Source organism: Strongylocentrotus purpuratus, unplaced genomic scaffold (genome assembly GCF_000002235.5).
Source record: "Strongylocentrotus purpuratus isolate Spur 01 unplaced genomic scaffold, Spur_5.0 spur5_scaffold_2, whole genome shotgun sequence".
Lineage (NCBI taxonomy): Eukaryota > Metazoa > Echinodermata > Echinoidea > Camarodonta > Strongylocentrotidae > Strongylocentrotus > Strongylocentrotus purpuratus.
In genome coordinates this window covers 3,051,502-3,067,967 of record NW_022145605.1, presented here as the reverse complement: position 1 = coordinate 3,067,967, position 16,466 = coordinate 3,051,502, and the positions used below count along the sequence as shown (strand labels likewise).

Below are 16,466 nucleotides of genomic sequence, written 5' to 3'. Positions count from 1 at the left end.
ATGTAGCAGTTATTAGATTAAAACAGACAAATATCATATATTCTTCAGTAGAGGAATGGTTTTGGTACTGGTGATCTTAAACTTTGGACGTGATTACATGTATCAGGTTTGCTTAGATGGTCAATTGCTTGCACACACAACTGTATACACGCTTTGTCTTTGACCCTATGTAATCGTTCTGCATTTCTGTCCATTGGTAATATTCTAACCCTCATGGAGTTAGAGGCTGAACTGGTTTCAATTGGAAGGCCGTAATCACTGAATTCCAAGGCCCAGTGGGTGGTTAATACAGGCCCGGTGTGGGACATCTTCTCAAAGAACCTAAAATACTGAACATAACTTGGTTTCACTTTTCACTGACTTAATGTCCCCACTTGAAGACAGCGCATTTTTATTCGAACATGGTTGTGTTGCCCCGCTTGTGCCTTGTTTCTATTGATAATTTCCCGGCTTGAAGTCGGCTTGAAGTCGGTATTGAGGGTACAAGCATGGCCTTTGTGAAGTGCTTATGAGATCTACTTTCTCTGTGTCACACCTCAGCTTGATACAACTTCACTCAATATGTTAATTTAATTGAATTGATCTTTATTTCATTCATCATAAAAACATCATAACAAACATATAAAATACAAAACATAGCGTACAATTTAAAGAGCAACATTTACAATAGAATACAACAACAATATGAATGTGGAGACAGCTAGGAACGGCTTTATTGGTGCTGCCACCAAAACAGTAATGCAGTATTATATTGTTGTTTAAAAAGGTGATTAATTTTTATTTTTTTTGAAGACAAAAAAAAAACTAATGCCTAAATAGAGTGGGAAAAAACAAAAACAAAAATGGTAATACAAAATGTTGGTAAGTTCATGGTGATCAGCGTTCGATTTCTTGAAATTTGTAGTGAGGAAAATCGTCATGCAAATTGTATGCAATTTTCCTCATTACAGTCACTTCGTGAAAATAGGGACAAATTTATGGTTCATTTGCTTGATGCACAAAACTGCAGTGGTTTCTTTTATGTGTAGATTAAATGGCAAGTGAGGGTAAAAAAATGTGTAAATATATATATATTTATATATTTATACAGTATCTATAAATCTGCTGCAATTTACAATGTCTGATGTGAATATGCCTCATACAGTCATGATGAGTTCTGGTCATATGAAATAGCTACTGTACTTCTTTTAAAAAAAATTATTCAAAAATATATTTCAAAGTTGTTATATTTATTTTAAGGCTTCTCTGTGTATTAGCACATACATTTTAGATTGAATCTTGTAACTACCATCCCAGGTTTCTGAAATTGAATATTTCCTTTCTACGAAGCCTGTATCTTCTTGAAGTCTACCCATATGATACATGTACATTCTTCTCATGGGAAATTCTCTCATATGAAACATCGAAAGAACGCTAAAGAAATAACTACCTTTGACATTTTTGTGAGCTTTGGAAAATTTTGTCCTGTGAGTGTGACTGGACAAAAGGCAAAAAGCATACATGTACATCTTCACAGCTAACAACTTGATTAACTTGACTTGAGTATATCATATGAGGCCACCCCAATTAAAGTTGATATCCTATACATTTATTTGCTGGTAGCTAGCCTTATGGTACCTTTACTGCACTACATTTAATTTATTTCTGCAATGTATGACCGCATGAAATCTCCAACAGTTATTATCTTTTCCACCCACCCTCTTTTAAATCTTTTTATTAATGATGTGAAATATTGCTCTAGTGGTTATTATGCATTGTGTGCTTTGTGCTGTAAAACTCTTAATCATGTATGATTTGTAAAACCACCTAAAAAAACTACAGAAGAAAACTGAAGTGAGTTATATAAAGCATAGTACATTTAACATTTCTACATCCTGCATGTATATCAGACAAATAGAGAGTACCGGTATGCATAATAGCTGTAGTTTCAAACAGCAAAGTGTTTTTGTTTGAACAGGTCTTTACATATTGACTATATAAACATGTATGTTCATTCTGACTGCATCTAGAGATTTTCATTGAATTCTACATAGGCAAGACACTCAATTAAGTGTAATATTAGCAGTCTAGGGGGAAACAAAGCTGTTGTATAATTGCACAATGATCTCCACGCTACTCTCTTTCAAATCCTCACACCTTCTACCTGTGATTGCTCATGGGTTCAGATTTTTGCCGGCCAATCTAAATTTAGAATAACTTGTCTATTTCCAGCACATTGTTGTCAAACCTTTTTTAGCCTCTCTGAATGTGAAGTAATGAGCTGCAAAATAAGAGGACATTTTAAATAGCATTGAAAAGCAGGTATTCTATTTCCTTCTCATATTGAAAGAGATAGGGTCAGGATTTTTCGAAATCTGCACATTTAACAAAGAAGGTTTTACTTCAGTGGACTGTTGTCTAGTTTTTACCGCCATTGAAAAAGAGAGATATGATGGTGCAAGAAATTTGTCCAGCATACACCCTTTCTAACTAAACATCTTCTGCATGTATGTAGCCTAACCTTGGTTCTATTTTTCTCTGTCTGTATATTTGCTAGTAACCTAACAACAGGAGAGAGTGGCTGGATATGCAAAAGCAATAGATTGTAACGAAGTGCTTATCAATTAAGTATTGTCAATTAATTGATGAGCTTGCTTGGTCCTCCTCCCCCCCCCCCCCACGAAAACTCACATCAATTGAAGAGCATTTACATTGTAGGTGTGAGCGATCTAAATCTTTATTCACAGTATCAACTAAGTGCTTGTTTTTAATAAAACACTGTACACACTCTATTTTCGATGGCAGTTTTATGAGGAAATGTTGTGTATTGAAACAATATGTATCAAGGCTGACCTGTGCTAAAAATAAATGTGTATTTATATGTAGAATGGAGGTAGTCAATTTGACAGGGAGATGGGTATGTTCTCCAGATGCCATTTATGGTTTCTGTTAATAAAAAAAAAACATTTCTAAAATTATTTGATTGAAAAAAAACCCAAAAAGTACTCTTTTTGTATATTGGATAAAAGGAGAGTGAATAGATTCATACTAGTCGTATATCTTCACCTTATTCAATTATCAGATGCAGAATGGCGAAACACCTCACCGACAGTCAGATTTATGAATTTGTGAACAGTTGCGTGTTCTCATAATAAAACGACCCCACAAGCATTACTCCTAGCTGAACCACTCATTCCTAAAGGGATTGAAGCTATCTGCGGCTTTCAAGAAAAATGCTGCTCGAGCCTGAATAGGGCTTACAATGGTTATTAAAAAAAGAAGTGGTGGTGGGTGGGAGGGGGGGGGGGGAGGAGCTGCATGACAGCCATGTTCATTACTTAATAGCCTCGGGCTAAATTATATGGAGGTGGATGTTTGGTAAGCGTTGGGAGGAAAATTTGCTAATTGTCTTGTAACGAGATGTTAGTGGTAGGCAGCTACAGGGGCAGGATGAGGTGGTTCGTGTGTATGTGCAGGAAAAAAAAAACAGTGCATGATTGATGTTGATTATTATATGTGAGTAGTGCATGTAGGGTGTATGCGTGTGTATGGCATGCATTACACTTGCTCATTAAGTCACTAAGAGTAGTGCCATGCACAATGATTTTAGTGTCTATGAACAATCTTTGATAAAATATGTAAATAGATGAAAGCCTATTTTTCAAATCGCATGGACTCACTGATTGTCATAGCTTGTTGTCGCTGGAAAGAACGGATGAACTTGAATGGATGTCCTTCAATGTGAGAGCTTTCCCTGTAATTTGATTTTACATAAGTCTACTCTGAAATGGTAGAATACAATATGTAAATAGATGAAAGCCTATTTTTCAAATCTCATGGACTTATTGATTTTCATGAGTAAAATATACTGATGTAAAGAATTGATGTTCATCTAGGCCTTGAATTTCTTTCCCCCCCCCCCCTCACAAACATGTTACCATCTACCATAGATAGCCCTATTGCTTTTTGTCGCTGGACAGAATGGATGAACTTGAATGGATTTCCATTACTTTGAGAGCTCTCTCCTGTAATTTGATTTGACATAAGTCTACTCTGAAAGGGTAGAAACAAATCTTTTTTTTTTTAAATTGTAATTTTGTATGGTAAAGGAAACTAGACTTTGTATGGTTAGATATGTGTCTCATTTTATGTATAAACAAAATAAAAGTAAGAATAATAGGAAATGAATTGAAAAGAAAGAGATAAACAAGAGAGAGAGAGAGACTTGAAGATAGTGGTCAGATATGCATGTTGATTTCTTAGACCTGTTTTCCTCATCAGAATATCATCTGCTTTGCAGGAAAAGAACATCTCATATCATCTTAACACCGAGTTGATGCCCTATCCGGCTATTGTTTTGTACATGTGATTTGTGAATGCAAATGGTCCGGTTCTTTTCAAGAACTACCTGATATTCTAGCTAACAAAGTCATTAAATCTTCAGAGTATAAACTGGAAGTCATGACAGATCAACATTATCAGAATAATGATCAGGGCCTTGTTTCACACAACCTTTTGTAAGTTCAAGATCCCCAACATCCCGTTGAATTGCATGTAATTAAATTGACATGCATGGAATAATAATTCACTTGCATTTTAATGGGATGTCAGTAGTAGACTTGTACTTCAGACAGTTTCATGACACAATGCCTGGAGTTCACACAGACCCTTTCCACTAGTAACTTAATCTGCATTATTGTTTCATCTCTTTACAGATCAAAGATTACGAAAAACTTGACACCCTTGATGAAAGGCTAGAAGAAGCCAGAAGAATCTTTGATAACTACATCATGAAGGAAGTCTTATCATGTACACATGTAAGTGTTCAACAAAGTCAATTTCTTCTTATGTTATTTATGCCTTAGGTAATTTCCAGAGAATTAAGGGAATTCTCAAGATGAGTAATAGTTTCACTTAAGACAGAGACATAGATTTTTTCTGTTAGTCGATGATGTACTTTAAGTGCAAGAATTTAGGACATTCATATTTGTTGTATGAAAGACAATTGTATTAAAATGGAGATAAAAAGTGATCAGTGAAACTGCATTTTAAGAAAAACTTGTTCAAATTTCTCATGAAGTCACATATTTTAATCCTTGTGAAGAGTACTTTGGAACAGCAAAATGTAAACTTAAACAAACATATGCTGAAAGTCTATACCTCTCAATTTATAAGATGAACTACAGAAATTATTTTCATTTTGCATTTAAAGATAAACTCCAGTACTGGTAAAAAAAAATTAAAAAAAATTCTCACAGAATCAAACGAAACTTACACTGAATGTTCAAGATTACAAATAAATGACATGTGCCAAACAATTTTGGAAGAAAATGTATACTGGCTGAGTAATGAGCATAGAAAGATAAGGAAATCAAGGTAGTACTAGCCCCGACACCATGTGTGTTGTCCCATATGTAGCTTTCTATGTGAGTGCTTGTTACTTTACCAAGACTCGGTCAAATTTATTATGATTTTGATGACTCCAGAATCTTGCAGTGCACACCAATACTTACATGCTACATGATCAACTGTTTCTGATCCTTTCCACACCTTTTCTTTCACAATGCAATCGCATTACCAGTACTAAAGTTTATCTTTAAGAATTAATTTTTGATTTTTGCATTTTTTCCTTCTTTTCAGCAATTCTCAAAGTCAGCAGTAGAAAACGTGAGACAAAGACTGACCAACCAAGAAGCCAAACCAGACCTCTTTAGTGTAAGTACAATTTTATTTTTATTTTCCTCTAAAGAAAGCAAGTCCTCTGTTGACAATCAGAAGGGAAATGAAAGGCTTTTTCAGATATGGTGCTGTAGACCGCTGCGCATAAAAAAAAAGTGCTATGTTCTTTTTTTTTAAAGTGTAGAATGAATGGCAACTGCTCTGTACAAAGGACTTCAATGTATTCCCGAGCTCTGTGTTACAAGATTCATAAATGTGAAGTGTATAACTCTTAATATCATCATAAAGAAACGCTGGGTTTTTGCTGAGTTGTATCCGAGTGAGCCTGAACTGTGTGAAATGGTTTGACTTAATGTCTTTTGTGTCCCAGGAGATGAAATCAAGGATATTGTCTGTTCAGAGCCAAAAGGGCATTAATTGTGTGTTAAATCATATGAGTAGATGGGACGAAATACCATTCCGGCTTTAAACAGATGATATGATGATAGAGCTTTGCAAAACAAAGTGGATTAAATATGCAATTTTTGAAAATACTTTCATGTCTTTTAATGTGTATTTCACCCATACCTGATTGAAGAATTTGAATATTGTGTGCCTAGAATGAGAAGGACATTGAAATTATGTATCTGGCCTAACTTCCCTGTGGTGATATCGTCTGCTGAAAGAGAGAAGCTCAAACACTTTACCAGCACATAAATGCCCTTTTTGCCCTCAACAGACAATCTATTACTTTAACATCACAGGTCTCCATGTAGTAACAACAATATATGGAAAACAAAATACAACTTGTGATCTTCACAAGCTGAGGAAGGTTAGAGAGTTAAAACAATCAGCGACAACAACAAAATCAAAAATCATTAAAAACTGAATTCTATGCTTTAAAGATAGCAATGCATAACAAAAAGAGAAGAGAAAGAGAAAAGGAGAGAGAGAGAGAGAGAGAGAGAGGAGGGGATGGAGTAGTAGCGACAGTCAGCCACAGTCAGAGAGAGAGAGAGAGAGAGAGTGAAAGGAGAGAGAGAGAGAGAGAGAGAGAGAGAGAGAAGGGGAAGGAGAAGGAGATGGAGAAGTAGAGACAGTCAGCCACAGACAGTTAGAGAGAGAGAGAGAGAGAGAGAGAGAGAGAGAGAGAGAAAGAGATAGAGAGAGATAGAAATGGATAAGAGCCCCCCAAATTCTCTTTGACTTGACACTTTATTACATGGCTTTTCACTGCATGCACATGCAACACCACCCCCAGTCAGTCAGTCAGACACACACACACGTACTCTCACACACATACACACCGATATCTCACCCAGTATTGCTCACAAAGATACAACGTCCGCCAAAGTTATTACGCGCATTTGCATAATACATGCGCAGCTGAATTCCCACTCTGTACTCGGTGGCAAATGGCCACTGTAAGGTCCCTTCCACGCACTCACTGATATTGCTGTGACAAACTGCATTTACAAGTGTAATGTTACATGTTACCCATGGCATCCAATTTCCCTGTTATCGTCATTATTTTTTTAAACAGGTAGTTCTCCATTCATTTATGACACACACAGTAAAGACGTATATTATGAAATGCTTGTTCACATATTGGCAGTTTAGTACATGTAGCTTTATTTTGTATAGCTAGTGTAGATACATATTAAATTGGATTGGTAGATGAATAAGATGGATCGACAATAGATAAAGAATGTATAATATTAAAGGTATAAGAAGAATTTATTTGGACTTTAGACTTCTTGATATTTGGTAAATATGCACTACCTTGTATTTTTTTTTCTGACTGTAAATAAATAGATGTGTTTATGTAAATATATTAAATATAATGTAGGTATGGCATATTACCCCTACATTTATGGGAGAGAAAGAGAGAGAGAGAGAGAGAGAGAGAGAGAGAGAGAGAGAGAGAGAGAGCAAAGGTGAGTGGGAGGGGGAGGATGAAAAATCAAGAGGTTGCAAAACCTTTCAGAATCTTGAAGTAAACATGTTGAATCAAGTGTTCTCATGTTGTTTTCAGCTTTTACTGGAATTGAATTACAATCATTCGTGTGGATCTGTGTGTGTCTGCACAGTGCCCACGCAACCTTTTGAATCACTCTTGATTTCCCATTTATAATTTGTATGACCGTTGAGAGAGAAAAGAAATAATTATGAAAATTATATGAATTATTATTTCAAGGGAGCTTCCAATTACTATGTAACATAATTTTATGCAAAATATTGATGTGTTTAAAAAAAAAAAATCATTGCAATGATTCACAATCTCTCAAACTTATTGATTTCACCAATCAGTTGTACCTAAGTCTATTTTTTAAAGCAGATAAATGCATCTACCAAAACTGAAAAACCAGAAACTTTCATATGCATGAAATGTTCAGGAATTTTGTAAGGGGTTCAGAATCATTAGTTTCATGCTATAGAATAATGGAATCACAGTCTATGCCGGTCATGTTATTGAATAATCATTTCATGGCATAAATTTTTTGTGTGAATCTCAACAATTCATGAAACTAGTTTTATGTCTGCAAAACTTTCTTATTTTACAGAATTGATAGTTTATCTCTTACCCAAACTTGGAATGCCAATCAAAATTTAGGAAAAAGAAAAGGATAAAATGGTAAAGTTTCTGTTATCTTCCTTATAGCTGCTGTATTATGATTCAATTTTTTGTTATCAAAGTGCTTGAGATGGATATCAAATTTAGACAAGTTTTAATAAATGAGTGTTTCTTTAATAACAGGGTATTACCTGTACTTATGACATGAGGGTCAACATTTCAAATTGATCAGATTGGTATGAATAATGCTAGTTACAAAGCCTACTATGTATATTTCATTAAATTGAAACAGAATATAAAGGTTGGTCACACGTTTCTAGAGTCTCGCATATAGCATCACCTACATGTATCAACAATCACTATATACAGTAGTACATGTAGGGACACAAAACTGAAATCTCATCTATTTGATAACCCATTGAACTAAAACCAATCACCCAGTCAAAATGTATTTTTAGTTGCAATTTTGATACCAATTAAATAAATCATGACTTTGAAGCAGCCTGTTTTTGACCCCACTTTAAACAGTCATCATACCAATTTCGAAAGGCTACCATAATCCAAGCATAGCCAATACTTTTTCAAATGAAGTTTAAAGAATATCCAACACTTACCGAAGGGTCTCTTTCAGTAGAAATAGAAGAGGAGGGGCTTTAAAAAAAATCATTGTGGCCCAAAATATTCTTTATATCTAGGGAAAAAGGATACTGTTTTGTTTTCAAAGGTTTTCATATTTGAAACTGAATATTTTAATGGTGTGCCTGTTTCATGTAGATTGATTACATGACTTAATCTATAGGGTTTCATTATGTAACAGCCTAACAGGGACACCGGTGTCCCTTATTACATAAGTGAACTATTGTTATTTTTTCAGCACACTTTCTGCAAGGAACCTAAGGAAGTCAAGCAATTAACACTGTTCAAATTTGAGAATTCTTGTTTTTGATATACAGTTGGTGTCTCATGTTCAATTCAATTTTTGTTCAACATATTTTGAAATTTATTAGCTTTGTTACATTTTGTTTTGAATCCTTTTCATTACAAAGGTACTGTTTTTTAATTCTTTCATTACAAGGACATTGTTTTCCTATTCTTTGGAATCCCTTTCATTCAGCATTCTGTACTGTTTAACACCCATTGCAGTTTAACTTACATGTATTTACTTGTTTAAAGATTTCTAAAACTATAGCCTGCTTACTGTTGTTTCCATGCCCAGATGTTATCGCTTTATTAGTTCTCTTGTTTATTTTGTAACAATGCCTTTTTCATCTCATATTCTCAATCTACTCTCGAATTGATAGTAACTAATAAATGGACTACAATCAAATATTCTATTTTCTCAACATCTTTCTTTGGATTATAGCTTTTCACCCTAGAATCACGGTTTTCAAAGACGTTTAGTTTAAAACATGGTTGCGTTCAAGCGGTTTTTTGTCGGTCGTAAAAATAAACGTGTTTAAAAACACAGACATGGAAACGCTGAAAAAGATGCGTTTTGTATCTTGATTCTGCAGAACCACGGGTGCTAAAATTCACTTGAACGAACAGAGATCTCAATCATGATTCTATAATGTCATTATCGTGGCCTGCTTGTGACTGCCAGTTGACCATAAGCACAGACAGAAAGCATGCAGCGAAGTTGACCTATACTTCCTGGGTCAAACTGCACAGTGTGATGAGCAGTGGCTGGGCTTGAAATGGGCGAGAATCAGCGTTAATGACAAATCGCTTAAACGCTCTTCCGCAGTAATCATGTTTTTAATGGCGTTTTGAATTGTGATTCATGTTTGTGATTCTAGCTTTTAAAAAATCGCTTGAACGCACCCCATGATTCCAGACATCACTGAGCTCCAGTTACACAAGAATTAAAGGTAAAGGCCATTTATGGTCATGCGATTGCATTGTGAAAGAAACGTTGTGGAATCGATCAGAAAAGGTTGATCATCTAGCATCTAGCATCTGCAAGGTTCTGGAATCATCAAAATGATAAGAAATTTGGCCCATTCTTCGTAAAGTTACAAGCACTATACACAGAAAGACGTATATGGGACTACCCTATATCTCTCACAGACCATGAGAGAAACAAATTTACCAAATATATGAATTAGTAGGCGGTTTCCCAGCAAATTTTTTATCATCATGTATTAGTCAAAACATTCTTTCACATGATTGGTAATGAGAGCTTCCATTTCATTTTTTGAAATTGGGGCGTTTCCAATACTGGTCTTTACCTTTAAGAGGTGGATGCAGCTGACTGCATGCAGGAGGGCAAAAAGCATTTTCACCAAAATGCTTTATAACTATGTTAACCACCAAACCACAAATGGGAGATAAACTTTGAGTCGAAAAGTTGATTTTTTGTTTTAATTGAATTGAATAATGGAATGACTTCCTTAATATAACATCCTGTTCATTACTAATAATATTAGTAAATATCGGCGACCCCCATTTTGACTGCTGTGTTCCGATCATACGGAAACACCTATATTTTCACCAAAATGCTTTATAACTATGCTAACCACCAAACCACAATTATGGAAGATAAACTTTGAGTTGAAAATTTGATTTTTTGTTTTAATTGAATTGAATAATGGAATGACTTCCTTAATATAACATCCTGTTCATTACTAATAATATTAGTAAATATCGGCGACCCCCATTTTGACTGCTGTGTTCCGATCATACGGAAACACCCATATGTACTTTCATTGTCGTCATTGCTATTGTTATCTACCTTTAGTTCTATTTTTGTAACCAAAACGTCACAGATAGATGTTAAATTTAGAAAAGGATTGAGCGTTTGTTACCATTGACATCATCATAGTGTGTTTTTAATTTTTCGATGATTCTATTTTCGTAATCAAAATCGATAGAAGGATGTAAAGGATATAGTGTTTCTATTATCATCCAATTCTTATTCATTTATTCATAATTCTATTTTTCTAACCAAAAAACAGGAAAATAGATGGAAAATCTAGACCAGGATTTAACATGTACCTCTCCTGTCTTGAGCAGGGATTCCTAATTGCCTTCCATTACAAGGAATCCATAATTTGATTTCAATTATTTAATTAGTTCCTTTTGCCTCTGACATTTAAGCTTCTGGCATCCTCAGCCACTGATAAGCTCATTTACGCATATTAGTTAGCCGTAAAAAGCTGCCACTTTTTCCCTCTCCTACGCTGTTATTATTTGAACAGCTGTTTAGGCAGGAATATGGAGTAAGAATAAGCTCACATCGCGCTTTGACAACATTATACCCACTCGGGCACTTTCACATTTAAATGGATCGACTTGGTCAAAAATAAGTATTATATTTAAGTGGATCGACTTGGTCAAAAGTATGCTACTTGAATTCCCTTTACTCTAGATAAAGGACTTGTTTTTAACAATGTTGAACTTATGTGTCAGAAGCCAAAAGTAATTCTGGCAATTATTTCTACTCTGTAGAGTAGACAATAAGGGCAACAATGTATGTAAAAAATTAGTCCTTGCTTCAGCAATGTTATTATTTATTGCAGTAATACAATTATATTGTCAGTATTGCACATTACAGACTTTTTAAACCTCTCAATTTTCTAAATATAAATTCACTAACTTAAGATATTTGTCATTGCTACTTGGACATCTATTCTGCTATAAATTACTTTATTACCAGCCTACATATACATGTACTTAACTGATCTCTGAGAAGTGATTAACTTTTGTTTATAAGCGGCCGCAAGATCGTGGAGCGGTGTGTGCAGCGCTTTGTAACCGCAAGGAGAAGGCGCTATATCAAATATCTTTTGGACTGGATTGGGGTGGATTGGACTTTAATGTGAATGTATGTTGTAATCTGATTCTGAATGATAATCCTGATGACAAGTAATCACTGTATTGCATCACAGATTTTCAATTAACCTTTCCATCAACTATGGTTGCTATCAGAAAAGCCATTTGTCTTATTTTGAATGCAGTATTTCATCAAAAGAAAGTCATTTTACTTATAAATACCAACAAATAAATGATTCTTAAAGATATGATTGCAGTATGTATTGGATATGAAATGTACATAGAGCAGGTGTTACAAAGGCCTACTTCTCAATTTTAATTTTTTAATTTTAAACCGTCAATATTTCTAGTGAATGGTTCTATTACCTTTAACCACATTCTGAGATGGAGCATTCATGCATCCCTCTTGTCAATTAGGCTTGAATCCAATAACTTCTCAATGGATTGACAATCTTTGATGTATATAGATGTGAGTACATAGTGAGTAGAAGAAGCCCAAAAGCAGGAAGTCCCCGGGCAAAGCATCCTTCTTGAGACACCATGATCAGGCTTGAGGAAAGGTCAAGTAGGTCATCTCATTCCCAGGGCATTTTTTTTTCTCCGCCAGAGTCCGCCTAAGAATAATTTGTCCCCTTCTGAAACGTTGCTCCTAAACAAATGCAAGTTAATGATCAAATTGGGAGAAGTTCATGTTACTTAATACAGTTAAACATTATCCTTTATATTGTGATATAAAGCTTTGAATTTATACTATGAAAGATGGATGCTTTGAAGACAAGTGGGATGTGCATGTTTACTCTGTGGGTAATAAACTTATAAAACGCTGGTAATGTTATCAATTACTTTTTTTTTTTTTTTTTTGGAGGGGGGGGGGGGGTGCATTTTAAGGAAGTTTTATGATTATTCATGAATGCAAATACCTGTAGATGTATACCCCCTCCTACATTTTGAAATGTTATGTAGATAAATGTGATACAGGCCAAATAAAGGAAAATATTGTGAACTGAGTCTTTCACACTATGGAATTGAATTCACTCCATTAGTCTATGGCCACACAGTGGTATACATTGTGTGATTATCTCTTTAGCCACAGTGTATCACACTGTGGCTAAAGTGTTGAAATATTGTGAACTCAGTCTTTCACTAAGTCAAACACTTTGGGATTGTTGTGAATTCACATTGTTAGTCTATGGCCACTTACCACACTGTGGTATACACTGTGTGATTATCACTTTGGCCGCAGTGTATCACACTGTGTCATGGCATGGAATTGTTGTAAATTCCCTCTACTAGTCTATGGCCACACTGTGGTATACCTTGTATGATTCTTACTATGGCAACAATGTACCATACTGTGTCACTCCATGTAGGAATGTTAACACATACAGTAGTTTCCTCATATTTATAAAATAAGTTAGGATATATACTCTAAATCATCTTTGTGTAATGCACACATCATGTGACTTTTTCTGTAGAATCCTTATTGAATGCAATGACTTTGGTAATGATGATATTACTCTACATTAAAGTGCTTTAGTCGTTAACAATAATTTGACGTTGCAAGATAAAAGTAGGAGAATCAACCTCTTGACTATGAACCATTATCATGCCATAGAGAGTAAAACAATGTTTCCTTTGATATACAAAGCATTGCTGTAGGCCAAATAATATTGTCTTGCAAGTACAATAAAGAGACCCTACTGCTGCCCAAGGAACCTACCATTTTGTCGAAATTTCCCTTCAAAACTTCCGGGCGATGACGTATCGCACAAAGAACTGATGTATAACTGTGTTACACCACTTGTTGGATTCTCTTTCTGAGGAAAGACTTGCTCCTGAATACCTGAGCGGGTTGAGTGGACCTGAGCTGCATGTAATATAGCATCCACCATCCGTGTAATACATGATGAAGGCTTCTGTCACCAAGATCCCATTAGAACCATCTATGACCCCGTCGCTAATATTTATCCTGCCGCTCAATTTTTTCTTTTACCTTTTTTTTCCCTCTCTCTCCGTCCGTCTGCCCCTCATTTTCATATCAGTATTTTTGGTTATTTTGCTTCAGTCAAAATAAACTGATGAATGTGATGAGAGAATGGTGGAGAAGGAGAGAGAAAGCAAGAGAGAGAGAGAGAGAGAGAGAGGGGGGGGGGGTGAGGGGGCATACATGTTCATGTAGAGGGATTGAAGAGAGGAAGGGTAAAGATTGATTGAGATGGAAAGAGAATGAGAGAGAGAGAGAGAGAGAGAGAGAGAGAGAGAGATGGGGGGGGGGGGGGGGACTAAGAGTGTATTCATATCAGAGGACAAAAAGTAGGTGAGGAGAGAAATTTTGTCTTGTGTTTCCCCAATGCACACAGACAGATAGATTGAAAGAAAGATAGAGACACAGCAGAGGTAGAAATTATAAAAAAAAACAAGAGAAACAGCTTATTTTGGATATTATTGGTGTGGTTCACTTTAATTCAATTCACTCCAAATTGGCCTTTTTAGCCATTACATGTATCAGCATATTAGGACTACTTCTTTTGTCGGATACTAAATATTGCTCATAAAGGAATAAATTTGCCTTTGGGAGATGTTCTATTTCATGATTGTATCAGTGTAGCCTTCAAAAATTACATAAATTCTTGAATCATTTAATGAATATGCATAGTCCAGAAATAGAAGTTACTTCCAAATAGTTTATTTCAAAATATATTTTACCTGTAACTTGATAGCCTTTTAAGAATTTGCTGTATCAATTCAAAATGATATTTTTGGCCAGAAAAATTTGCCATGTCAGCACTGTGAAGATGCCACTATTAAAGATTGATGACAAACTATTGTTATATTGCTAAACGATTTGAGTGATTGTCAAACTTTGGCCCCATCTATGGGATTCTTTGAGCTGTGAAATTTGGAAATAAATGTATTTGTACTTCAAAACGCCACTGGGCAGACGGATGAGAAATTGAGAATAATTGCTATATCTCCACCTGTTCATAGGGAAGCATGGGCAGAGGGCAGTCAAACTTCTTATGTTATTATGTAACCTGTCTATGATGGTCTCTTCTTTATCTGGGCCAATGGTGTCTTTCGGGCTTCAAAAAGTAGATTGTGGACTCATCAATTGAAAGGGCTAAAAAAGAATACCAACACCTTTTAAATGTTGTATAAAACTTCTGTAGTATTACAGATGAGCAACATATAAAGTTATTGATTTTTTTTTGGAGTGGTGTTCTCCCCTGCCCTTTTCTGAAGTTGATTTAATACACGTAAGCTTCAATATACTACTTCCAGCGCCCAACTTGTTTCACCTCACATCCCCCTCCTAATAGAGTTCCTTGCCCTAGACCCCTTACTCCCCCCCCCCTCCACCCTCCCCCACCTCCCCTCCTCCACCTCCCCTCCTCCATCTCCCCTCCTCCACCTCCCCTCCTCCACCTCCCCTCCTCACCCTTTCCTCCCCTACCTCCCCTCCTCCACCTCCCCTCCTCACCCTTTCCTCCCCCACCTCCCCTCCTCCCCCATAATGTTCCAGAGGATAGCCTGATTTTTACTCTGATTTCCTGTACTTCTCTCCTCCCTCCCACATCCCCCATCCCCCTTGACCCAAGATCCCCCTCCCCCATCTATTGTTCCAGAAGGCACTCTATGAGGGTCATGAGGCGAACTTCATACCCATTTCTTTTTCTATTTGACATAAATTAGTTACCTATATTAAGTGCATTTTACACCTGTGGGGGGAGGGGGGGGGGGTGGCAGAATGGAAAAAGATTGATTTGTAGGGGGTTCAGAGACTGATGGTTGGGTGAAGGATAGATTTTTGTAAGGCAATGGACTGCTCTCTAGAAAAGGTACCAATCATATCAAGCCTATTTATGAAAAAAGGGTATATAGGCCTATGTTGTTCAAAAATTTGCTAATGAGCATTTTTCTCTCTGATTAGTTATTATACCTTTCCTGTACATCACCGGATTTTGTCATAATTTCTGTGCAAATAGTTCAATCAATCGATCATTGATAATCTCTATTGTTCCACTCACAAAATATATGGTTGAATATAATAGATTCCTTTACGAAAGTCAGTTTGTTTACCCCAAATTCAGTATGATTTATTCCTGCTTTCAAAAATTTGTGGTGGTTTATCTTAAAGCAGTATAATGCTGAGCACTTGTTTACTTCTCTGAGAGAGACTAATTTTTTAAAAAGTTTAGATGACTATTATCCTAATAACAATTGTTTGTTTCCTCTTTTGCTCTTCCCTTACAGGACTACATAACTGAAATCCTCAATTCACTGAAAGGAGAAATATTTCAGAAATTTTTAGAAAGGTAAGTTGATCAAAACATCTTTTAAATTCATACTCAATTAATTTGTTAATGATTTTGTTTGTGTAAAGGAACCCTTTTTTGCTACGAGACAAAGATAAACAATTCTTCTTGAGAGACAGAAAGGTATAAGTCATACTTACTAGAAAAGATGCAGCTCTAAGATT

At 35.7% G+C, this 16,466-nt stretch overlaps 1 protein-coding gene across 2 annotated transcripts in view; it reads left to right on the top strand.

The window, feature by feature from the left end:
- The window catches only part of LOC100888242 (beta-adrenergic receptor kinase 2), a 79,644-nt gene that overhangs the window by 24,061 nt on the left and 39,117 nt on the right, over nucleotides 1-16,466 (top strand). For both annotated transcript variants that reach the window (XR_970386.2, XM_003729311.3), the window contains exons 4-6: nucleotides 4,695-4,796; nucleotides 5,620-5,694; nucleotides 16,241-16,302. Coding sequence is in view for 1 of the 2 variants with exons in the window: in XM_003729311.3 (XP_003729359.2) it covers nucleotides 4,695-4,796; nucleotides 5,620-5,694; nucleotides 16,241-16,302 (239 nt within the window). In the remaining variant the exon portion in view is untranslated. The remainder of the gene's footprint in view (nucleotides 1-4,694; nucleotides 4,797-5,619; nucleotides 5,695-16,240; nucleotides 16,303-16,466) is intronic.